Here is a 25,227-nt window from a genome sequence, read left to right on the forward strand (position 1 = left end):
CTTGTCATGTATATAAGGTATATTGATTCTGTATCCATCATGTTTAGGAATGACCATAAGCTTCAGAGTTGTTTTTTCCATGGCAGCTCTGTCATTTGCTTTATGACAGAGGCAAGCATGGCTAAATATCTTCATTTCTTTAAAGTACTGATACCAGTGAATGGAAAAAGTTCCTAACGGGGTGTAATGTAAACACACCAACGTTGGAAGCACCAAAGTTAGAGAAAACAATGAGTCCTACAAACATCCAGTCATGTCTGTCTATATAAACAGGGAATTCATGATCTGCACTGGCTGAAAATCTGTGAACAAGGACAATACTGGTTTAAGCAACTATCAGCCAACTTGTTGCAGGCGACTTTTCATTTCCACAGGCATGCATCAAAAAGGAGGTATCTAAAAGCACTATTTCCTGGCTTCATTAGGTCATTCATTTGGCATACAAGACATCTTCATGATGTGTCTTCCTGCTTCCTGATCAAGAACTCATGAAGTTAGGGGTGTGCTTCCAACTCTTGCTTTCTACTTCTAGGTAATGTGGGCATCAGTCTGGCACAGACAGACTACCTGTATTTCATTCTAACAGGGATGTCGCTCACAAGTCCTTAGGCACTTCTTCCTTTGGAGAAAGGTATCTTTTATTGAGTACATTATCTAGTTCATGTTGTGGTGTGCGGTTATCCTTTCTTTCCCTTTTGGAGGAATGACTAGGTCATCTCCTTCAATCGTCACCTTTTACAAGGTGGATGGAGACATAAAGCCAAGTCTGACCCAACACTTTACATTAGTCACTTTGATCCGATTGCCATTTAAATACCGCTATCTTACAGTAGTCAGGATACGCTGCTTACCAACGTATCACTCCTTAAAGTGATGTGGGTCTGCGGATGTTCTTTTCCTCTTTAGGGAAGTTTTTCTATATGCTTAGTAATTTACTTTTCTGGTCTCTGTAACACCAGAATTATGTTTCTTGTAATCTATAATATCAAGAACATTTTCCTGTAAGTGGAATGCATACTATGACCAGTCTTGTGACTCTTCCCATCTAAACATTGTCTCCAGTGAAAAGGCATTGTTTTGTTCCCCTTAGGAACAAATAACAAATTTATTTTATGTCCCACCTCTATTATCCTGCTTCGTCCTCCATACAAAAGATCAACTGACTAGGTTTCCTCTGGGTGTCCGTCTACTAAAAATGCTATACACTAGCACCACCACACAAATGAACTTGTAACTACATTCATCCAATCGTTTAACTGTGTGCAAAGATATCCTCCACTTAAAAGGCTTTGGTTTGTATACTTAGGAAAAATACAAGTTACCTGTAAAATTTTGTATACTTTGTGGATTTATAAGTTTTATACTCTGTTGTAGTTTTTTGCTCATTATCAGCAACTCTTCGGAAAATACTTTTGAATAGTTTACAGTTATTAAGGGAACTGGCTGATATGAGTGATCTAAATGTGAAAAAACCAAATTGTTGTCAAAAATGGACCTGTGAAGGGTTTATTGGTCTACCTCTAAATTTGCACTAATATAAAATTAGTATATCAAGTCATACGTTAAGAGCTGTCAGGATACAAAAGGTTCTAATTGACAGAGGGTATATATATAACTATGCTTTATTGCATTGTAAGTCAATATTGTCATTAATAATGTTAAAAAAATTAGCAAAATGAAGTCGACATGTATCAAACTTCTTGCAGTATGACAGGATCACAATCCGCATTCCAAAATAAAGTGTAGTACCTGGGTATTAAAATATAATGGAAGTTAGTGCAGCAATAACTTCCACTTATGGGATAAAAATTTACCTGTGAATACTGTAGTTTTAGCACTGTCAATATCATATTCTTGAATAGTTTTACATAAATTAGTTTTGTGATGTTTGGTATAAACAAATTAGTCTTGTGATGTTTGGTATAACCAAAAAAATAATACAGGAACAAAGCAAAATTAATACAATGTATTTTGAACTTCGTAAGTTACACTTAATGTAAATACTTAACATTACTCCTAAAACCCAACACTTGCTTTTGAACTATGAGGAGGCTGACGTCAAAACCAGCAGTTTACAATAGAGGCAAAATACAATTTTGTCAAAGGCCTCTAAAGCTAAACTATTTTTAATATAAAAGAACTAATTTATATTTTCTAATTCCTTCATAAGTTGTGCTCTCTTCTTCTCTAATTCATCTTCACTGAGTTCACCCTCCTCTAAGCTGACTTCCCCAGCCTCTCGCTCGGAAGATCTCCTGGCAACGTCTGCTTCTGGAATTCCATGAGATCTAAAAGGAGAAGAAAATGTATAAATAATCGTTGTATCTTCTAAACTTTTAAACCAAGACTTTTCATTACAAACCCACGCAGTTATTGATAACGTAAATAAACTACAAATTATGCATGATGGAATAATAAAAAAATATAGAAAACTGATGAATAATCAGTATAAAAATATGAATAGCAATAGAGCCAATACAACATATCACTTAACAATGGGTAAGCAACTCATGATCATAAAATTAAGACTTTGAATGCCAGAATTTTTACATTTATGCTGTCCTTCCTCCCATTAATTTTTAAGATCTTACAATGATCCAATAAAAAATCTGAAAAGGGAAAATTATCAATGAGGCAATATAAATAGATTACAGTTACATCACTCACTCACTGGAATACCTCATTCTTCTAAAACATCTCAGTTGTTTTGAAAGTTGAGAAGTAATCACACTCGAGCACAAACCCTAAAATTTCTTGTTGACATGAGAGGAGATTCTGGCAATCTGCTTCACACTTAAGGACAAGGACCTCATCCAAAACCTTACTGGGATGAAAAACGTTTTCTCCCACAGTTGGCTCAGTAAGGCTGTATGCTTGCTACTCGAAAGATGGAGTTCAATTCTCTCACTGAATTGTCAGTTATAGCATTTATAAACACAAGAAAAAGTTATTATAACGTTAATGCCACTGACAAGCAAGACCTTCCTGTGGAAGTATACTTGATGCAAACAGCAGATGGATACAAAGTAGCATTGACTTACAGAAGAAAAGTTTTTTAACCGTCAGATACTTTTTCCATATGTATCATGTGAAAGAGTGATGTCATCAATACTGATATGCAAGAGTGCTTCCTAAAACAGCACACTTGAGGCAAACAGCATCTAGGTGGCACTGACTTGCAAACAAGAAGAATGAGTTTTCTACAGCAGCTTAGGAAGCAGTGTCTCGTAGGCACACGAACATTTATCTACAGTAGCTTAGTAGTTAAAGCCATGTGTTTGCAACTTGAAAGACACAAGTTCAAATCCTCCTTGAGAGCCGAAGTTCTACTCTCTCATTTCATAGTCAGAGAACATACATATAAGAAAAAACTATTTATACACATACAATCCTAATCAATTTGAATGATATAATCCTCTAAAAGTTGAAGCTGTAATCTCAAAATCTAAGTGTACATCACTACTCCGCAGCACTACAGATTGCATGCATTACAAATGTAAAGGTATCACTTTTCTCTTACCTGGTGTGGGAATTCCTAAAAGAGCTATAGAAAAGAAAAGATGCCCAATGAGAAATAAATGTAATTTTAGAGCCAGTGAAATTTGTTCTATCTTGTCTAACTATACCTAAAATCATTTGTTTCATACTATGTCACCAGCTAATTCTCAATGTTATTTCACCTACAATGTATTTTCTGTCAACAAAACAAGATGGCAGAAAATGGTATTTAGATGCAGGTTTTCCACTTTAAGTTTTTTAATAGCTTTTAATATAAAAATAGGAAGGAGACTTATGACTTGGAAGGAAACAAGTTTCCTTTAACCAAAAGATCCTGAATGTTTCTCACTCACACACATACTAATATGTATGAGAGTGTTTTGGCATGGGGGGCAAACAACACCCCACAAAAACAAGCTTTTATCTGGTTATACCACCTGGAAATTGGTGAGTACTAGATTCAAGCAATTACGAGACTTGTGAAAGGCTTTTTTTCTACTTTTCACACAGCCAGATTTAGAAATGAAGTCAAAAGTTCTTGGGCCATGGCAACCAGAAAGAGAAAAAGAATTCAACTACTTCATTTAGTGATCATTGAAATCAACATCATCTTTATCTTGACCATGATAAGAAGACAGTTGAAGATAGTGCCATCTAAGTTGTGACTGTGATGGATGAAACAAATAAAAGCTGCCATGCAAGCCACAAAACTTTATAACTTGAATCTCATGGCACCCACATTCATAAGTGGTCTTATGAGAAGCTGGGTACTAATTTCTAATATACACTGCCATTCCCCTTGCCTTAAGAAAGCATTACATGAATGAGGTACTGGTTTTGTGAAGCCTGTAATGAGTAGTTTGGATGAGTACCCCAGTTGAGAAACCAAATTTTCTGTGCATAGCAAAATATCATACTGTTTGGAGGCAACTACAAGGTCACCAACAATACCAGTAAATCATACAATCCTGGCAAAGTCTAGGCCCTTCACCTTTTGTGAATGATCATCTGGTCATAGTAACATGGTGAAGTCTCAGAAAACTTGATGCATGGGTTTACAATGTTTCAAGTGTTACTGTAGAAAATCATTGTGTATCTTAAGAGAACTTGCTAAAAATATACAGTATAAAATAATACTTGACCCAAAAAGGAACACTTACAAGATTTAATATGAATACGATTTAAGAGCATTCCTGAATCTGTGTCAAGTCATAAACCACAAGCAGTAATTTTTAAAACAATTACCTAATTAGGATCCATGAAAAGGTTCAGCCAAAATTCACCTTGAAGAACAATACATGATAAAATTTGACATTTGGCAAAGTTTTCTAAAAAGCAAAGTACTTTACTTTGTTAGGGCAAATTTTTAAGTTCAACTAAGGAAAACCTAGTGGAGAACGTTACATAAATTTCAAAATACCCAGGACTTAGGGTGATAACCCTGTGAGACTTTGGGAAACCTAAAACTCATCTGTGGTAAAACGTACACTGTTCTGGCGTACAATAATGAACTTATTAATCATTTTATTTTACATCCTTCTGTAAATTTGATAGAATGCTGGATTTAGTAAATAATTTAAATTTATTTTGGTAACTGTTAAATGACTGATTGATTGATAAATGTACAACAACAAAATTACATGGTCCAAATGATATACAGTATTGAAATTAGCCAAAAGGACATTACTTTTCATAAATACTTGTTTCAATGAACATAATTTTTTGTCATGCAAAAGTACAATGAACCCCCTTTCCCATGATGTACAGTATATATGACTGGTATTAATATCATTTACTGAATTTTAAAAAGTATGGAAAATTAGGCAAAATTTCTGCAATTTTCAACTTTGGACTGATATCATGACAGTTTTCTTTGAACAGCCCTACTTGTGTGGAAGCTTGGGTTATACCATCCCCAGACACTCCAGACACCATCCCAATTCTGCCCAACATCAAAATATTTATGGTTAATAACTTTCATTTTCTGCAAATGGTCTTATCAGATTCTTGAGGGATGGGGTTTGCATAAGGTCCTCTGACTTCATGGGAATCTCATAGGATTAAATACCTAGGCACTGAATAGACAAATGAAATTTAGCCTATAATAAAATTTTTTACGTCTAGATAAAATCTGGCTTAAATTGTTTGATCAACCTGAAAATGACCATATGCTCTGATTCATATCCTTTATACAGTACAGTAATACCTTACAGGAAATTTCAGAAACAGTCAATGAATAGGGACTTAGAAATGCTCTTGATGAGAATACAATTTCTTAGTCTAGAAATGCACGTGATGAGAATACAATTTCTTAATCCAGCTCACCGTAACTGCACAGAATGGCCTGGTCAGTCTCAAAATATCAGGTGCACAGAATCATATCCTAACAAATATTTCTGGAGAGTTCCAGAAAAATTAACTGAATATTCTCTTGAGAAATTCTCAAGACAAAATTTTTTATAGGCAGTAACTAATGGACACAGGGCAAACAGACATGCAATTGTTGAACTCTAAAAGCTCTATATGACGAGTCAATTTGTAACAACTTTTAACTTCAAACTTACCCGCCACGTGACCTAGAACGTGATCTGGACCGGGAACGATGCTTCTTCTTTTTGGTGGTCCTTCTGGATCTGTATGAATCTTCACTGCTTAAAGATCTCTGTAAAAAAACAAATACTTAAAGTCTGTGGAACATGAATTAACTGTATATTAGATAGATACTGTAAACTCATGGCATGAAATCGTGAATATATTCAGGATCCTAAATTTAAGAGTTTACGACTTACGGAATGACTCCTGCCTTTCTTCTTCTTGCTTTTCTTTTTGCGGGATCTCCTCCTATCTTCATCTGATTCCTCGGAGAAACTTTTTGACCGCGAACGTGAACGTCTCGACCTACGTTTTCTATGGCCTTCCTCACTTTCCGACTGGAACACAAAATTGGGAAGTTACGGTAAGCACTTATTATTGCGCTAATCATTCACTGCGCTTTTTACAATCCTTCACTGATTTCTGGTTTGTTTCAGGAGTAAACCATATGAAATGATTTGAGACTATAAAATGGGCTAATTATAACTAAGAGTTTTAGACAAAAAAAGTTTAAATTTATAAATAATTCAGGAACTACCCTACAAAATCCTATAAATAATCCTAAAAATGCATTCACAAAAGTATGAGGGTATTTTCAAGTAGTCTGAGACCATCAAAAACAAAATGTATTAATTTTTCTACAAGAAAATACAACATACAAACATGTCTTTAAGATAAATCTACAATATACTGCATTACCTAATTACACCCACCTGGATTACAGAACAAAGCAAATTATAATTACCGAATATGAATGAGATCGAGACCGAGATCTCTTGCGATCTTTCTTCTTGCTCTTCTTCTTATTGCGAGAATGATGGTGACCACAGGCTTCTTCAAGATGCTGCTGATACTCCTATCATTAAATGAAAAATTATTTACAATTAAATTTGTATATCTTCTGATGGGGAGGAAAGGAAGAATTATCACAAACAACTGAACGATGATTGTACAAAGTAATCCCATGTCCAGTTAACTTTTTCTCAAGGGAGTTCTTACCTTGAAGATTCTGATTCTTTCTGCTTCAATTGTAACAGCTGTAAACGATGACAGGTGCTGGATTCGTGGGCGGACATCTTCCCAAGTTGACCCTGAGTCTACACCGATAGATTTCAACGCTGCACGTAATCCTGCTTCGAGGCGGCGCATTTTTCGGGCCTCTTCTTTCAACCTTTCTTTCTCTCGTGCCTCTGCCTGCAATCAACAACCACCAAAGTTTAAATATACTTATTACAAGCTATGTTTGCTGGAATTCACAAATTCACATTTTTAAGGAATTTATATATTTGAAACATTACAGGTAACACCACCTCATAATACAAAACAAACCTTTTCAATCAGAGCGTTGTAAGTCAGTTTAACGTTTCCAGCATCCAAAGTAGCAGAGCGAGGATCATCACATACAACGGTAGCAAATTCTTTGAAACTTGTTTTAACCTGAAAGATCAATAAAAATATAATATGAAAACTAAGATATGACTTTTACAATCATAAACATGAAATCTTATCCTAACAATAAAACCTAACCATTGTTCAAATATATGGGTCCTTTTTCTTCCTTGTAGTGTCCAACTGTTCACAGTAGTATAATTTTTAATGCAACAGTTCCATTACAGTTTTTTCTTTTAAACACAAAAAATATTCAACAAACTGGTATTCTTTAACTTCACTATCATCCACTAGAATATTAAAATAGTAATACCTACTATAATAGCCACAGTTAAGTAAGAAGTGTGTATTACACACGAAGAAATGGTGATGTGGTGTCCAGCAGCTGGAAAATTGACAGACATCCCTAAGAATGGGGTTGTTTTGATACATGATGACAAGGGATAAGGAGGGAGTTTATCAGAAATAACAGATATGGAAAGAGCAGAACAAAGGCCTATAGAAAAGCAGTGGAATATCAGAATTTATCTAATATCCAACCCAAAGAATGGAAAAGGTGACAAAATTGTCAATGATGATTTTGATGACCCATAGCCAAATAAAGGAAAATCTACATGAAAATAAGAATCTACAAATGCTATTGCACTTGTTCAAAAAGGAGACATTCCGAACCTGAACTTCGAACGATTTCTCCTTCAGAATTTCTTTGATAATCTTCTTTTCATCATGGAATCGGGACTTCAGATCTGCTACGTAGAATTTGAAGAGATCGAGAGGAGTTGATCCAGGCTGTCCTAACATTGCAGTGAAACTGTAAAACAATAAATAAAACTCAGTATCAATAAGCTCTTGGCTCAAAGACCAGACAAAATAATTAGTGAAATAAAGAAACAAGCATTCCTATACCTACTGCCATCCATCACTCTGACCATCATTGGCAAAATTCTCTTCTTCATAACTTGAGATCTCTCTCTAGTCTTTCAAGGAAAGAGAAACTTGACTTTGTTGTTGATTGATCTGCTCTAAGTTGGAAAACCATGACTATTCATGAACTACTTTGAAAAAATTAAAATTTTGATGAGAAATGCAATGGTCTGAAACATTAAGCACTGAGAGTGAAGTCCCTTAGACTCAAGATAATGAAAATCTGCCGCAGTTCTGTTTGAATGCCTCTCATGACCCTAATTTTTTGTAATACACATACAATACAGACAATGGTGTTGCAAGGCAGGAAAAATCGAATGAACTAGTCTTGGGTGTAAATATACTTGAAAATAAAAACACCTGCCTGCTAGCATAGGCCACGATATTTAAAAATTAGGGTGAATAAAAAAGGATAGCTAAGATTATTAATTGAAGATAACCCTTTCTGCATCACTAGGAAACCCCAAAATGAACACCTGAGATTATCTGAAACTTACCGAATATCTGCAGAGATCATTGGGTAAAGTTCTACCCACAAAGACATCGATGTGAGTTTTCCTTGTTCATGAAGTTCATCTAAAAGAGCTATATAATTATCTCTACATTTTCTTTGCTGTCGTTTAATCCGTCTTTTCTCCCTTTCTCTTTCTTCCTCCTCTTCTTCTTCTAACTGCTTTATATGCTCAGCAAAAACTATGAGGGCATCTTCCTTGTCCATACCTATGAACACATGGAATATACAAAAAACTTAAGAATTTGGCAAAATTTCAAAACAGACATCAACATTTGTATAATTTTAAGAATAACAGTCATCTTATCATTATTGAACACTCATTTACAATCGCCCTGTGGACATGGCAATGAAAAATGGACATAGTAATAAGTTAAAAGAAAAAACATGGAAGATTTATACAATTAATAAAGGTGTAAAAAAAATTAAATTTTCTCACAGTGCAGTTTCGTGACATGGAGATGTGTTGTGTAACTAAAATGATTTTGTCAGGAGTTTTCATCTTTCACTGTATGTCAATCGGATGAGATAAGAATACACTCTTCAATACTTATCAACCAATTGCTCCACAAAAACTAAATACAATACAAAGAAAGCTTCCTGCTATTACAAATATATTCAGGGACGACTTTTAAGTACAAGAAATAATATGCCCACAAATGGTTTAAAATGACAAAAGTAATTTATCAATATTCCATATTTTAAAAGGAAGACCAATAATCATTATGATTCAGTATTAAAAGTATTTATATTAACCATTATGAAGAACAAATTAATATTTGCCAAAAAACCTTCCATTTTCATAAGGAATGACGTACATCCTTCTAGCGGAATGAAATGTCCACATTTCTCCCTCTCCCTAATTATAAAAAAAATTAATGAAACAAATGGACAGTAGTATTCTTAAGCGTTAATTCTTGTAATTTCCTTTAACAGTGTATTCTGCATAGTATTGTAACTGCGTATATTCCTGTAACCACAGTCATCAATAACAGAAGGGAGCTCTCAAAACAATGAGTGCAATCAGAAGGGAGGAAGGTGCACCTTAAAATATAGCAAAGGTTTCAGATTTGCATGAATGCATACCATTAATAATTAGATTACATAAATAGATTACAAACTAATTTAAAATAAAAAATCAGCTATATGAACTGTATTAAATTCAACTTAATCTTTGTATTATAAAAACGAGAAATATACATACTTAGCAAGTCTGTGTCTCCAGCAAAGGTTGGGTTATCAATGAGCATTTGCTGAGCATCTGACCATGTGGTTTTGAAAGTGATGTTGGTCATGCTGTCTAGAATTTCACTTAACACCTGGGGAAAGAGAAACGTCAGACATACATTAAAAACATGAGAGAAAAATTTTGTGCTTTAAATTTGCAACCGATCATAAAATACTAAAATATCCACAAAGGTCATTTAACATGACAATTACCTACAGTTCTCCACAACTGCATAGATTGTTTATATCGACACTCAAGTTCCTATTTAATAAACAAACCCTAATGCTGTATATATCTTTTTTGTGCTAAATATAAATGACAAGAGTAAAACAATCCAAAAAGATGTACACAACTTGTGGCAATTCCTTTACCTTCATGTTCCGTTTCCGCATTGCTTTATTTTCCTCCTTTTCTCTCTTTGCTAGGCTGAATATAACATCTTCATACACTTCCCTTCTCTCAGACTCTGGAACAACTTTCCATAACTGAAACACAAAAGCCACGAATTAAGATCTTTATAATTGTATAATTTTACAACCTGAACAAATTGTACATGAGATACGCAGCAAGATGAGGAACATGAGTAAGTTCAGTACTGCCATCACCACTGGCTACTTTGTATAAATTCTTGATAGCAACATGGAAGAAAATGTGCCTTCACAACAGCACCCTAATGGGTTTGTGGTCCAAACTCAAAAAACAAATTCCAGTAGTTTATGAGCCACTTCATAACATCTACTGTCCTCATTCTGATGGGGATATTAAGGAGAACTTATATTTCTGGCTGCAGAGAGAAAATAGGATTGAAAAAGTGAAGAATATGGCAGATTTAAAAAAACCTGTCAAATGGTGAGCTACTGCACATTTTTCCAGGTAAACCAGGCATTGTGCATAAATAAAATGAGAGGCCTGTTTGCTTTATACTCTCCAGTGAATAAATATGAATGAAATGATATATATATAGACACCACCCTATTTACAAATGAGTTACGTTCCAGACAGCCGTTTGTTTGTTGAATTGTTAGTCACTGTGCTATACTCTTCATCCCTATTTAAGTACAGTATGATATAAAGTCAACAGAATACTGTACGTTTTTTCATCTTACAACACAATACACTGTGCATATAGTATTGTATGTACAGAATAGGGACACAAAACAAAATTTGAACTTACAGGTGGCAAAGGGGAGTAATCTGAACACAGTTTTAATTTGCACTCCCGTATGTTTGTATCTCTGAACGTTTGTAAGCTGAATGTTCGTAAGCAGGGTGGTATCTGTACCGTATATGAGTTTTCATCAACCAAAACTAAGGACAACAAAACATTGTTCCAATATTATGGAACTTTATAGACACAATCCCATTCTTGGCACAAAATTTCCAGCAATCACACTAAAATACAAACCTCCAAGTGCTGAAACATTTCATGACAACGGTAGAATTTGACAGTTGAACTCATATGCTCACTATTTAGCAAAAAGTGTTCAAGGTCCTCTTTGGCTTTCTTGGCTCTAAGTCGCTGCTCTTCCTGAAATATTAAAATTAATTACATAAATATCTCTAGATAAAAATTCTTTTCTCTTCCAATCTTTGTTCACATATTGTATATAATGGTTCTATCCCTATATTCTTAGATACACAGAATAAAATAATGAAAAGGTTCAAATATTGCACAATAGTAAAACTTTGTATGAGTTTAAACACTCAGAGGAAGGAACATTACTATCACTTGAGTTTGAGCTAACTTCAGAGAGATGTGTATGCCTACAAGGGTACAGTTTATGATTTCCTTTGTTTTTTTCTATTGTCACTTCACTGGAACTGCTAGTGACTGCCCTTAACTATCCATGAAAAGCAACCACACTTATCCAACCAGTAATTTATACAAATTCTGAATGATCTATTTTCTCCAGCTGCTAAATAAAATGGTCTAGCAAAATATTTTGGAAAATTTATACTTATGTGTAAATCTACTTGAGTAACATCATACAATTTGGATGAATATGAAACTCAGCTGTTCATACCTTTTCCTCCTTTGCACGTTGAACTTTGTATGCATTAAAAGCTTGCTTTTTCTCTGTTAGCTTGTTGAAGGCTTCATAACGAGCATCATTCTGAATCATTCGAACCGCTTTGTCCCACGTGGCATCACTAGGCACACGCTGAAATAAAGAAAACGGTAATATATAATTTTTTGGAAATTCTGAAACCTCCTACAGTATTATTGACAGTGAAGACATGTTTTATATCCTCTCTATAAAATGTACTTAATCACCACAAGGAAAACTACTACATATCTACCTTAGAGCAAATACTAATCATACCTTATCTTTGAGGAAATCCTTGAATGCTTCTAATGCTTCTTTCTTGTCCTTGAAAATCAGTTGCTTTGGTTCAGATGACGACTTTACTTCCTCTGCTGTTCATTGGAAAATTTGAAATTGTAATACAAATGGAAAACTTAAACAGAATTTCTTAAATCTTTAAACTACAATGTATGAAGACACTTTTATTTGATACCAACCAAATCAGAGAAAATGGAAATTCAGCAAACAAACATAGCCTCACCTCACCTAAAGGATCACCAAGGTAACAAAACTCCCCACTCTCCCCATTAATGGGTAAATTATCTAATCTTTGTGCATCACCTTCCCAGATCAACTATCTGCATCCTGCATTTCTGCTAATCCCTACACATGCCTCCTCAATGGCTAACTTGTGTCTTATGCCTTGTGCATTATGCAGATATATCCCCAAGCAATGCATTTTGTATTGTCTCTGCTGATGACAAAACCTACTAGGTTCACAAATGTCACGATTATATAAAGCTGTGATGGAGTTTTAATACATTGTTTCCCTCAAATGGCTAGACCCTAACCCCTACTGCATTTCTCTCTTTCTTGTCCACTCAGCAGATATGGTGGTGATTCTCAGAGAAGCTCTGAGATTCAAGGGTCACAGGTTTTCCAAAGTTGGTAACAATGACAGCTCTTCATATTGTTAATCGTCAGTTCTTCCTCTTCATCCCTTTTGAAAGTGCTTCAATTTTTTTTTATGCTAAAGTAAAGCAGAGGTCTATACCTTAACTAAAATATAGTTAGAACTAAAAAACATTTAACAAGTATTGTAACAAATCATGAACCATATTCAAAGTACTGTACCCACCTTTCACAGCTGTAGGTACTTGGATAGCTGCAAGGGTCGCTGCCATTGCTTGATCAAGAGCTGATGGGGGCTTTTTCTTCTCTTTGGTTTCTTTGGGGCTACTTGAGTTTGCTTTACTCCTGAAATGCATTTACCATTGAATAACATACATACTTCATGTTTATAGCTGTTAAAAACACTTACGATATGGAATTTAAAAATACACAAATTACAAGATGCACAACTGAAATTAACACATTATAAATATGTGAAAATACACTTTTAATTTTTACTTTGACCCTTGTATAAATTACATATTTTACAATACATACGCATTTTCTTCCGCTGCGATCTTGGCTTTTAGTTCCTCAAGTTCCTTAGGGACTGTCCAGCGAGATTCCTTCGTATTCACATTGTGGTAGTAAGTTTTACCACTTTCAGACTTATATTCCTTCCATGGGCACTGAGACAACAGCAGCTGCGACAACAGAAATAAAGGTCAAAACATTTCATGAAAAACAAGAACACAAACAATTAGTTTAACCACACAATTCAGTTAATATTCTTAATGATTGTATTAGTTCTTATTTAATGTACTGCAACTTCTTAAAACTTAATAACTGGGGTACTTGAACATGATAGCATTTTCCTCAAGGATTTGTCTCCAATATCTGATATATGTTGTCAGTTGACAGTTGGGCAATCATTAAAATTATATTCGATTGTGTGTTAATCTGCATTCTCTGCATTCAGGAATTGGGTTTGTGAGTTAATCATCACATACCTGAGTCAGAAGAGCCTGACTAACTATTACCTTGCCTTTTAGGATATCAGTATTAACATCTAGAAAATTGTTTTCCACCAAGGGAGCACTGTGTGCTTAACAGCTTAATACATAGGCCTAACGTTTTGACTTTCATAGTGATACTCAGAAGCATAGATGAGTGTCAGCAGAATCCTCATTACCTTTCAAAATCATAATAGAATACAGATAATTTAACTAATTATTTAACAAGTGACACATATCCCTACCTCTGCAGGGGTTTTAAGTTCGTCAGGTTTCTCCCAGGACGACTGTCGCGTTACAGTATTGTAGAAATATATACGGCCATCAGGTGCCTTGTGTTCTGTCCACACATTTTTCTTCTCTTTCCTGTACAAAAGTTCAAATATATCAGCGTCAATATTTCACGTATGACTTAATAAAATATATCATTAGTACTACTATTGCAAAAGCTGTCTTCTTAACAACAAAAGCTTTTTGCATACAAACAAAACTTTATTGTCTGAACCCCTATAAAGGTATCACCCACTTATCCTTATATTTTGTATAGACCAAAAGGAAGCTACCCAATACAGGGATGGGAGGATGGGAAAGATTAAATGATTGATAGGTTGGTAAGAAAGAACTTTTTACAATAGACCCTGAATAGTTACTCAAAAGAGAGGCTGAGATGCTCAATCGTAGGGAAGACTTGATGGTCCCCAGTTCTTTAACATTAATTAGCTGCTGAACTACTAGAACTAGCACAGTTTCTTAGAGACTGCTCTCAGATATGAGGATGAACAAAATCAAAATGTTTTCTCAAGATAGGAAACAATGAAAGCAGATGTATATGTGAAAGTACAAGAGGTAGAAATATGTTATGATACTATCAAAGATAGGAACTGAATGACCCATCAATATAGCAAAGAAAAGTTATTAAAGTATTTGTCTACACACTATAACAATGTTACCATGATGCTATATAAGTAGCCTGCTACCTAACAGTTTAATTTCAAATGTTACATACATTTGATAACCCATAAACATTAACAAACTTACTGACTTTATATTTTCTCCTATTACTTTTCTTTCTCATACCCATAACAAATAGCAAATGGGTTTACTCACGGAGTTTCAGCTTTGACTGAGGCTGGACTACTGGGCACAGAGGCAGGTAGAGCTGGGGATGGTGCTCCTGGCATTGCAATGTTAGCAGGAGATACACTGGCAGGTGTAGATGCTGGGGTTGTGGATGGTCCCGGAGTTGTAGCTGGGGATCCAGTCTGAATTGCTGCTGGGGAATTACTTGAGGGTGGTGTATTTAGCTGTGGACCAGCAGAAATTACAGCTCCACTACCATCTGCAGAAAGTAAAAAAAATTGAAATCAATTACATAATGAAAGCATTGTACAACATCTAATAAATAACCAACCTTTCATGTTAAATAATATCAGTACTGAATTGTATATACTTTACAGTACTAAGTACTCAACTGCTTACATTAAATATTGGTCAGGTTTGTTACCGCCAACAAACAGCACTGGGACTTAGGACTTAAGACCTTCAATTTTGTGGGGAATCGGTAACTCTAACCCCACAAATTTTGCAGGGCAACTGTACTGTACTTGCAGCTCATCAACAGGAATAGCAAGTGACAAACACTCATATCTTACCTGACCCTGCTGGAGGTTGCCCAAATGAACTCATAAAACCAGGTGGGGGCACATTAAAAGCAGGTGGAGGCATGCCAGGAGGTGCACCAGGTGGCATGAAACCTGGAGGAGGCAGTCTGGGAGGTAATCCCGGTCCTGGGGGCGGCATCCGAAAGCCCATCGGAGGTCCACCGAAACCTGGAGGTGCATTGGCACCGGGAGGGCCACCTGCACTCTGAAAATATGTGGAAATGCTTTGGTAAACAGTCTTTCGGAAATACCAGGATTTGTGAAAATGTCAATTGGCCCATTTCACGTCATAAACAGTTTTATATACACCTCTGCTTTCAATGAGTTTTGAATAAAGCGGAATGCATGAAAAATCTATTAGCTTTCTACAATATACAAACAAGAATCAGCAGACTTTCCCAACAGAACAAGTACAAACTGTCAATAAAAAAAAAATTTCAATTCCACTTTGCAGTACCAATCTGTTTTCGCCAGAGCAAAGGCACTAACATAGTGTTATATTAAAAAATTCCAATTTCTTCATTTTGTATTCTTCCTGGTAATGCTACAAGAGCGCCACATGGAGATATTATTAAAAAAATTTGTTGACTATAGCAGAGAAAAGGGTGTGTACAATTCAAGGCAGGTGAGATAATTTGAGAAATTTAACCCAGATACTTTGAACCTTTTCCTGGACTTTGTTTATAAGTTTATCTTCAAGGACTATTAAACACAGTGCCCCACGGAGCTTTTATGTAGAAATACTTTTTCCTTTCAAATTCATCAGCCTGTCACCTTGAAACCCTCAAAAACTGATATTAGCGCTCAAATTGTCATAAAACAGCTTCCATTCCACTTTGCAGTACCATTTTATGAAGCCAGAGCAAAGACACTAACATAAAAACTTATACTGTATTAAAAAAAAATCACAAATTCTTGGGGCATTTTTCAGCTCGATTTCATAAGACTATCACCTCAGACATACTGTTCCATTAATATCTGTAACATTTTGCAAAAAATAGAACTTCTGCACTATTTACTTCATTTTCTTCATGCTTTCATTAATTTTTATGCCTGTAGTGTATGTTTATCATATTTACCGTCTTTTGATCATGTTTTTACATTCATCCCTAAGTGGCGGGTACTAAACACGCTGCCCATATTGCACATAAACTGGTAGTTACCCCGAACCAGACGGGAACCTAAGTAGTTGTCTTCAGTTTAACCTATTTACCTAAATTACCTAGTCGCTGTGACATAAAATACTATGTGGCCAGGAAGAAAGCAAAAAAACCCCAAAGGCAGCCATGACCCCTTTCGTCTATATCTTAACTGGTAGAACTAAGCATTAGCTCCGTGTCAAGCATTTCCTTTAAAGTTTACTGTTCCTATAGTATTTTGGTTGCTTATTAAGAATTTACCACATTTTTTGTCGGTCGACTGTAATTAACGGTATTTCTAAGTACAGTATTAGCTCTGCACGGACTGTATGGAACGGTTCGGCGAATACGAGAGACATTAGGGAGTCATATGTTCAAGAAGGGATTGGCTATGGAAATCTATTATGAAAGGAACCCTACTAACCTAATGTACCCTAACCTAACCTAACCTAGTAGGCCATGTTACTTAGCTGGGGAGCTCTGGCCCCTGAACCCCATGGTGAAAGAAACTCCACTTTTTACCAAAGGTTCCCCTATAATACTGTGCATGCATAATGGCAAAAATCTAATCAGTTCTGAGGTTAATTACAGGTGAATTACAGTCGAGTGACATAAAATACCGGTAAATTCTCGATAAGCAACCAAAATACTAGAGAAAAAGTCAATTTCCGCGCTAATACCCAACGCTGAGCTAATACTTAGTTTACCTAGCACAAATTTAATCAGTTCTGAGGTTAATTACAGGTTAATTACAGTCAAGTGACGAAAATAACGGTAAAATTCTTGATAACCAAAATACTATAGGCCTAGAATAAGTCAATTTCCAAGATAATACCTGACGCGGAACTAATGCTTAGTTCTACCTAATTAACCTGTAATTAACCTCCTGTAATTAACCTCAAAATTGATTATGTTTTTGTATGCTGGCCATCCTGGAATGCTAATGCATGTGCAGTATTAGTTCTATCGTTTCCTTTAAAAAGGGGTCCAGGGGCGGAGCCCCCCGCCTAATTGGTTACGTTATTTTAGGGTTCGTTAGGTTAGTATGGTCCCTTTTATAACGGACGTCCTTAGCAAACCCCTTCTCGAACCCCTTTACCTAACCTAACCTAGGACGCCGTGCCCTTACGCGGCCGGGAAGAGACCTTCGCCCCCCCTGGAATCCCCAAGGGGAGCCGTGACCCCTCCGTCTACAAAATAACCTCTCATTTAATCTTTAAATACGTAGGTTATTCCGCCATAAGCGAAAACTGTATTATAAATTACCGGTAAAGAAGACATGTTAGCTGTGGCTTAATATTGCCTATATAGACCTTTATTTGGGAGATTTAAATATAATAATTATGAAATTTAGAATTTTATAGACATTTGTGCAAAAATACTTACCATAATTCTTAATTTAGCGGAGGCAGGACGAGATTAATTTTGGACGAGACGTCTAACAATGTTGACATGGAAGTCTGGTGGCTTGTAAACGTAGTTAGTAGTAGTAGTAATGTGGGATTTGCCTTTGCAACGGCTCCCTTACTCGCGCTAATCTTCCTCTGTTTGTGTTTGTTTAGGTTTATTTGTTTAGTTTTTGGCTCTAATTGGGAAAGATGGCGAGTGATTGCTGGTAAATATCTCCTTGATCGAAATATATTTTAATCACTTACTGTTGAACTGTATTTTAGCTGCATTTCACCTTTCGACTTGAAAAGAAGAGTTTTGGGGAAAGTCCCAAGGCATATTCTGAATCTCTTATTACCATTTGGATCTAAACTTTTTAAAGTTATATTTAAGGCTGAACTATATGTCCAACACCTGTAGTTTAGGAGAGACATGATGTTTGCTTTATACAACAATGTCAAGGTTGGTCTGTCAGGTTCGTAATTTGCAAGATAATTTATCAAATTTTTTTTTTTCATATGAACATTCCAGTTTCTGTGCGTGTCAAAAATAATGCCCAAAAAGATTTCTTGTTTGACTTATGGGTGTATGATGTGATTGATTTTGCTTGTTTTGGAAAATTTCCACTCGACATTTTTATAGAACATTATTGCCATCATTTCTGACGAGAATCTGAACATACTGAAGATGTCTACATGTCTAATTTTACTAAAGAATCATTTACTTGTTCATGTCTTGTTTGACACGGAATGTTATACTGCATGGCAAACTTGTCTGTAAATATATTTAAGTCCAACTGGTAGTTTCTTATTGATGTCATTCATTTTGGCGTGAAGAGGCTGATAATAAGAACACTTCCTTGTGGATTCTGTTTTCAAGTGAGGAAGTCTTTCAATAAATACCATCAATCTTTACTTAAGCAGTACAGTCCATTATAAGTTCTTGGTGGAAATTGGAAAGCAACCACACATTTTTGTGCAATATTTTCAATATCAGAGTATTTTGTTGTGGTATCATAAGCTTTTTGTATAGCAAAGAAGAAAGCAATTGTGATACGTTTGCAGATCTGTATGGATGAGATTTTCTAAACTGATAATGAATCTATTGTTGTTGGATCCACACTAAGTTATGTGTTAAGATTTTATTTTCATTTGTATGCCTCATGAATTGTGTACACGACTTAGGTCTTCTGGTTTAATGATAGGGATATTTATGACATTGCACCTTTCTTTTGATTTAGCTGATGGTGTCAGATGTTTTGATCATTTATTTTTATAAAGAAAAATTGGAATATAGCTTATTTCAAAATCCAGCGGGTTGGTCGTTTCAATTTTATTTTTGTCGCTGCTTATGTTGGCAAAACATTCAACTATATGTACCTCATTTATTTGGAGATCAAGAATTTTTCAGGTTAATTTTCTTCCCCAATTTTTGCCATACTTTTTGTGTAGTAGTGGAAAAATGACAAATTTTTTCATTTGTATTTTTCCAAACATACAAACGTCTTTATGTATGGGTGATTTACTTTCAGTGCAGGCTGGAGCCGGCTGTTTAACTCAAAACAAGGTGTATATAGATAGGTGGTTACCGACAGAAGGGAAGGAATCGCTTCCATCCAGTTAGTAGCATTCACTTTACCTTTTGGGTCAGGAAGCAGATTGACGGGTGACTAGAGGTGGCCATATATGTAAAGACCTCAGGTTTGAATGTTAGGAAACATACGAATGACTTTAAAACTTTGTCATTTGTTCCTACATGTATACAAAACCCTTGGTCTTTACATATGTGGGACTCCCTCCTCCTTGGTGGGAGGATTCTGAGCAAATCTTGGAACCGAGTGGTATTTCGCCTCACCTGGGGTATCTTTCCTGGTCATGTAAGATCAAAGGAAGGAGACCCATGCTTCTGATCTGTTGAACACGTGATGCTTAACTGCCAGACTTATGGGCCTTCGGAATAAATAAGATAATGTTATTGATTCGAAGGTAGGCTTGGATGAACCGGGACAATAAAGGCTTGGATAACCAATGGGTCAGTTCATTCAATCCCTCTCTCCCCTTGCTAGAGAGAGGGTAAGCGTTGCATCTATTAATCCAAAAAGTAGCTACATTATAGACAGGTTATTCAGTCATCTAGAAGACCTGAATGCACGCATTTTGCTATCCCTTAGAAGAGCATACTGTCTAATCTTCCAGTTAAGTGCTTTTTTAATAATTTTGAAAGTGTTTCAGATCACCAAGGTACTTCATTATGTTAGGTTAGTGGTATGGTTTCACATGGAATTTTAAAAAATTTTTGTGAAAAATTTAGTTTGTGTAATCTCTTGGGTATTCAAACAGAGGAATTTGTTATGTGTATAACTGGTATATTTCTCAGCCACCTGTGTGAATAATAATAAATGGGTTGAATGGGATTACTTAAGATGTTAGGAGTAGAAGGAACATCCAAGTCAGGCTGTGATGATGGGAGTTTGATGCCAATAGGAAGGGAAGGGCAAGAAAGTATCAGTTCTTTGAATCAGATGTAGGTGGATGTTCTTTGACAGACGTCCATGGCAAAGAATCCAGTTGATGCTGGAAAATAAAAATAAATCTGAAATTCTGTTTTTATGAGCGACATGCTTTCGGGCCTTTGATGCACACATATTGGTTTAACTTTCAGCATCTACACTTTGTTAACTGCATGTTATTCAGTACAAGATTCATCATTTACTTACTAGTCCATCTTGAACTTTTCTGTGCTACCATTTCCAAAACATATCCTTTGGAAAAGTCATTCAAGCTTTAAAACGTGACTTGAGTCTCATAAAACCATCTTATAATATACTGTATAAACTTTACTGGTGATTTTTATTTCTAAATGATGAAAAATCTGATACAGAGCAGGAGAGAATTTGATGGACACTACATCTTCAGGGAAAGTAACATACAGATGTAGCAAATTTCCTTCGACTTTAAAAATGAGGAAAATAACAACTTCATTTCTTTGCTGATCATTTAATGATTCTAATGGAGCTTTTCTCTGTGATAATATGGTTCAGAGATAATGATGAGTGGGAGGGAGAGCAAAATCCTCAATGTATTATGATTTGATATGTGACCTACCTGTACAATCTTGTCTAAAATGAGATGAATGTGTGGTTATAAAAGTAGGCATTTGTATACTTGTAGTCTGTGTCTATGTGCACGTGAATGTGTGTGTACATGATCAGCCAAAGGCCAGAGGTGTTGGCTCTTGGAGTGAGTGGGGAGCAAACTCTCCCTCCCACTCTGATGTGGTGATAATAGCATGTGTCAGACTGAATTATGAATAAAGAATGGACAATAAGGGAACTACTACAAAAAACTTTGGGCGCAAGTCTGTGCTTCTTTCTCTTCTGCTTAGAGAATGTAATACAAGGCCATCTAAATTTCTCCTATTTGGTATAAAAATGAAAGCCCAGACTTTGCCACCATCTATAAAAAATAAGTAATGAGGAAAACTTCCGTCTTCGCTGAAACCGCATAGGGGAGATTTACTATACAATTATTATACATATACAATATTTACTCCTGTCCGATAAAAAACCTTCAAGACTGCTGATATACAGACAAATGTTATATTTTCTACATTTCTATGCTAGACAAGACATGACATCACTACATTCAGGTAAAAATAGACAAATATGGAACACATACTTATACTTTGTGGTCATAAATTTATTCCATTTACAAGCCGACATATTCTTTTGGACAACATGATTTTAAAAGAATGTGCTTTTGTCATATGGCAGTCATTCATTGTATTAATAATAACTGGCAGGAAATTCATGTATTACAAATGATATCACAATATAAAGAAAACTTTTTTTTTTTCTGAATTTTCTACAATTAGCCATTGTATAAAAGTTGCATTTCTGTCCCTCAGCAAAATCTTTGTGCTTTTATGACATAACAAAAAGAAACAATAAATAGTCTTTCTATATTAACCAGTCCTCCCAACAACATTGCACTGGTGCAGATATTAGTATAAATTATGTTGTTAATTATAAAATTCCTTTTTTCAATGTATATTACACTATTTATTTATATATATAATATGCATATACTCATATATACATATATTATATATATAATATATATATTTTGAATGCATGAAAAGAAATTCCAGTCAGCCTCAAAGAAAAGTGCTTTTGAATGTGTATACAAATGATTCCCAGCTTCCTCACAACCAGTGCACACCTATAAAGAAAGTTCATGAAATTGGGCTTTGATTTTTTCTTATAAAAAAATAAAAAGTACTAATTATAATTAAAACAAAATTAATCCAGGAAACATGATAAACTGTACAATAAATAAATATTTCACTGTTCATTACCATCTTCAAAATATTTTGAAGTTGTAGCAGAGGCTGCGTACAACACTAACAATATTCTACTCCAACTCATTAGTACCTGTTCTTTTTGTTCTCAGCATTAATAAATTAAAATCTTTCTGACACTACAATAGGCTCCTTTGTTGCGCACACACAAACACACGCACAAAAATTATTGAATCATGTCCCATGAGTTTGTATATACATTAACACCTAATATAATGTATTGCTGCATTTAAAAATATCCTTTATGCTAACTATGTGTACCAGTATCCCCCCCAAAACAAGAAATCACTGTTCATTTTGTAAGTAAAGGTCACTTCAGCATCACCTATTTCTTTATATTTTTCTGTTTCACTTTTTCTTGGGACTCGTATAGTTTTCCTCTGCAAGGAAACTTCCTCCAACACACACACCACTGAATTAGGAGCAAAATGGTTCGACACAGTACAGCACTCTTGTCTCTCTCATCACTAGACAAGAAAATCAGGGTCACTATATTCACTCTCTTCTGAATCACTCGACTTCTTTCGTTTTTTCTTCTTTTTATGCTTTTTATGACTCGAAGATTTATGTGAAGAACGGTGTGACCGGTGTTCCCTGGTGTTGGCCACTTGTGAGGTGCGGATGGTGATGGGTTTGACTGCTGGACTGCGTCGCGGGGGAAGCTGCTCATCAATCCTAACTTCCTCAACAATGCCATCCATGGGGACAGTTTTCAAGTGCTGTACAGCACCGTCCTCCTCTTTTGGGGGTTCCTGTTCATAAAGAGAGGTTACAAGATTTTGCACACACATGTACAGTAAACAAGAATTCTGGGTTATTAAAATGGTGAAAACAGAAATTTACACACAGCTTAGTTTTAGTTCTCCTTCTAGCCTGACCAATATTTGATTTAGCAAATTTATATACCAAAGTACAAGAAATCAAAACAGAATCTAGATTTTCCAAGGTGCATGGATCAAGAACCATAACCATCCCAGCAACAATTGCCATTAAATCTTATTTTCTTTAGATATTAACAATGATCACTTTTATGATTTAATTATCCAACACCAAATCCTCATCTGACAAAAAAATCACTAAGGACACATTAAAAAAAAAAAAAAAAAGGGGGCATCCTACAGCATCAATATTGCCCTCAAGTCGCAGAATACTGGCCAAGGATTTCCTGTTTTGGTTTCCTTGCCACTTGTTAAAACAACTGGGGCAGTGCACCAAAATAATCTTCGAGTGTCAGCAACCTCAAGTCCAGAGCAGCTAATTTGAAAATAATGATAATTTAAACAATGATAAGTTTGGTTTCATGGGTAGAGTGCAGATAATCCCTTAGTCAAAAGACATATTACAGGGGAATGGCAGCACCCCAGTTACTAAGAGCAGGCTTACATTGAACTGGTGTGAAGAACGTCCATAATAAACAAGTTTAAATGGCTAAAATCTTGACTTGAACTAAACTGAATACCTTTGCACCATATACCTTACATGATTACCAGATGAGACGGTTGTCAAAAAAAAAAAAAAAAAAAAAAAAAAAAAAAAAAAAAAGTATTTGATATGGCATACTAAATCAGTACAGAGGTAACTTTAATCCATGCATCATGAAATTACTGTGGCAAAATTGAATGTTTTATGAAAATACTGATAAAGCATCCATGCCTAGATCTCGCCATACTCCTGTTTTATTTTTATTCCCAAACCTATCATTAGGAAATGGCAGACTTTTGGAATAATGAACGTTTTTTAAAATTTTGCCAAAGTATATATACACCTTTGATATTTTTGCACAATGCAATACTTAGATAAATTAATTTTCAACAGATAAAGATTTTATACCCAGATAAAAGTTTGGTGCTGTTTACGCTGTAACATGGTTGATTTGATGTAGCATTACTTGGATTTGTAGCTTTCTCCTTAAAACAAGTGCTTTCTGGCATTTTGGTATTTTCACTGTAATCAGCAATGACGGCTATATTTCAGCTTAACAATAAAAAGGGTGGGGGCTTGATGTGCCTACTTTGGCTGAAAGGTGAAAACGTTAGATATAATTGAGCAGGCTGCTATTGCAAACAGTGTACTGTTTTCTATGATCAACCACAATAATACTGGAGACTTCGCACGGGTAGGGAGGCTGCAAACAAATTTCTTGCAGTACACAATAATGGAGGCCATAATCCCCGACAGGTTTTAAGTTGCAATAATACAGGCCTCTTTTGGAAGAATGTGCCAAATAGGACCGATATCCACCAAAGTGCTAAGCAGGTGCTAGGCTTTAAAGCATAGAGGGGCGGGAGCAAAAGCACTGGAAATACATTAATGGCAAAATTTTGATGGGGATTGCATCACACACGTTGAAAATGATAACGCATTCAAATGGACAAGCTAATAGTTGTTTGCAAGAGCAGCTCTATATCATGATGTTACAGTCAATATTGGTATGGTCACTGGTGTAGTTCTAAAGTGCTCACTGCTGGTCAACAAGGTTGCAGCAACATCACTGAGTGGTTCTACTGTGGTTCCAGCTCCTGAGTAGCTGTAGTTGAAGTTGTAACAATGTTTAGTGCTACTCATCTTGGCTTCTGTGTGGTTCCACTCAATTCTTCAGGTCCAGT

The 25,227-nt window shown here is 35.5% G+C and overlaps 2 protein-coding genes across 10 annotated transcripts in view; both read right to left on the reverse strand.

Annotated features, from left to right (window-relative positions):
- Positions 1-1,606: 1,606 nt before the first annotated feature.
- Positions 1,607-18,404, reverse strand: LOC136856588 (pre-mRNA-processing factor 40 homolog A-like). Of its 2 annotated transcripts, none has more exons than XM_067134485.1 (19): positions 18,260-18,404; positions 15,726-15,939; positions 15,181-15,412; positions 14,319-14,439; positions 13,619-13,764; positions 13,308-13,426; positions 12,467-12,561; positions 12,167-12,304; positions 11,548-11,670; positions 10,514-10,627; positions 10,119-10,233; positions 8,901-9,123; positions 8,152-8,290; positions 7,420-7,527; positions 7,090-7,284; positions 6,836-6,946; positions 6,288-6,428; positions 6,063-6,160; positions 1,607-2,288 (listed from the first exon to the last, which is right to left on the reverse strand). In XM_067134485.1, the coding sequence occupies exons 1-19, from the start codon at positions 18,260-18,262 to the stop codon at positions 2,141-2,143; spliced, it is 2,583 nt and encodes an 860-aa protein (XP_066990586.1). In that variant the 5' UTR covers positions 18,263-18,404; the 3' UTR covers positions 1,607-2,140. The 2 variants fall into 2 exon arrangements, with proteins under 2 accessions (XP_066990586.1, XP_066990587.1); XM_067134486.1 differs by lacking the exon at positions 1,607-2,288 and adding an exon at positions 3,502-3,544.
- Positions 18,405-22,949: 4,545 nt separating this feature from the next.
- Nipped-B (Nipped-B cohesin loading factor) overlaps positions 22,950-25,227 on the reverse strand; it is a 101,726-nt gene continuing 99,448 nt past the window's right edge. For all 8 annotated transcript variants that reach the window (XM_067134478.1, XM_067134476.1, XM_067134479.1 and 5 more), the window contains one exon: positions 22,950-23,373. In XM_067134478.1, coding sequence (XP_066990579.1) covers positions 23,089-23,373 — 285 coding nt within the window. In that variant the 3' untranslated portion in view covers positions 22,950-23,088. The remainder of the gene's footprint in view (positions 23,374-25,227) is intronic.

Source organism: Macrobrachium rosenbergii, chromosome 36 (genome assembly GCF_040412425.1).
Source record: "Macrobrachium rosenbergii isolate ZJJX-2024 chromosome 36, ASM4041242v1, whole genome shotgun sequence".
Taxonomy (NCBI): Eukaryota; Metazoa; Arthropoda; class Malacostraca; order Decapoda; family Palaemonidae; genus Macrobrachium; species Macrobrachium rosenbergii.

Bases quoted from the DNA above. Each gene is read 5' to 3' on its own strand.
- LOC136856588 (XM_067134485.1), bottom strand. The intron at 7,285-7,419 runs GTTTGTTTTGTA...TGTTGATTGCAG, and splicing joins ACAACGCTCTGATTGAAAAG to GCAGAGGCACGAGAGAAAGA. The intron at 2,289-6,062 runs GTAAGTTTGAAG...TTCTCCTTTTAG, and splicing joins CGTTCTAGGTCACGTGGCGG to ATCTCATGGAATTCCAGAAG.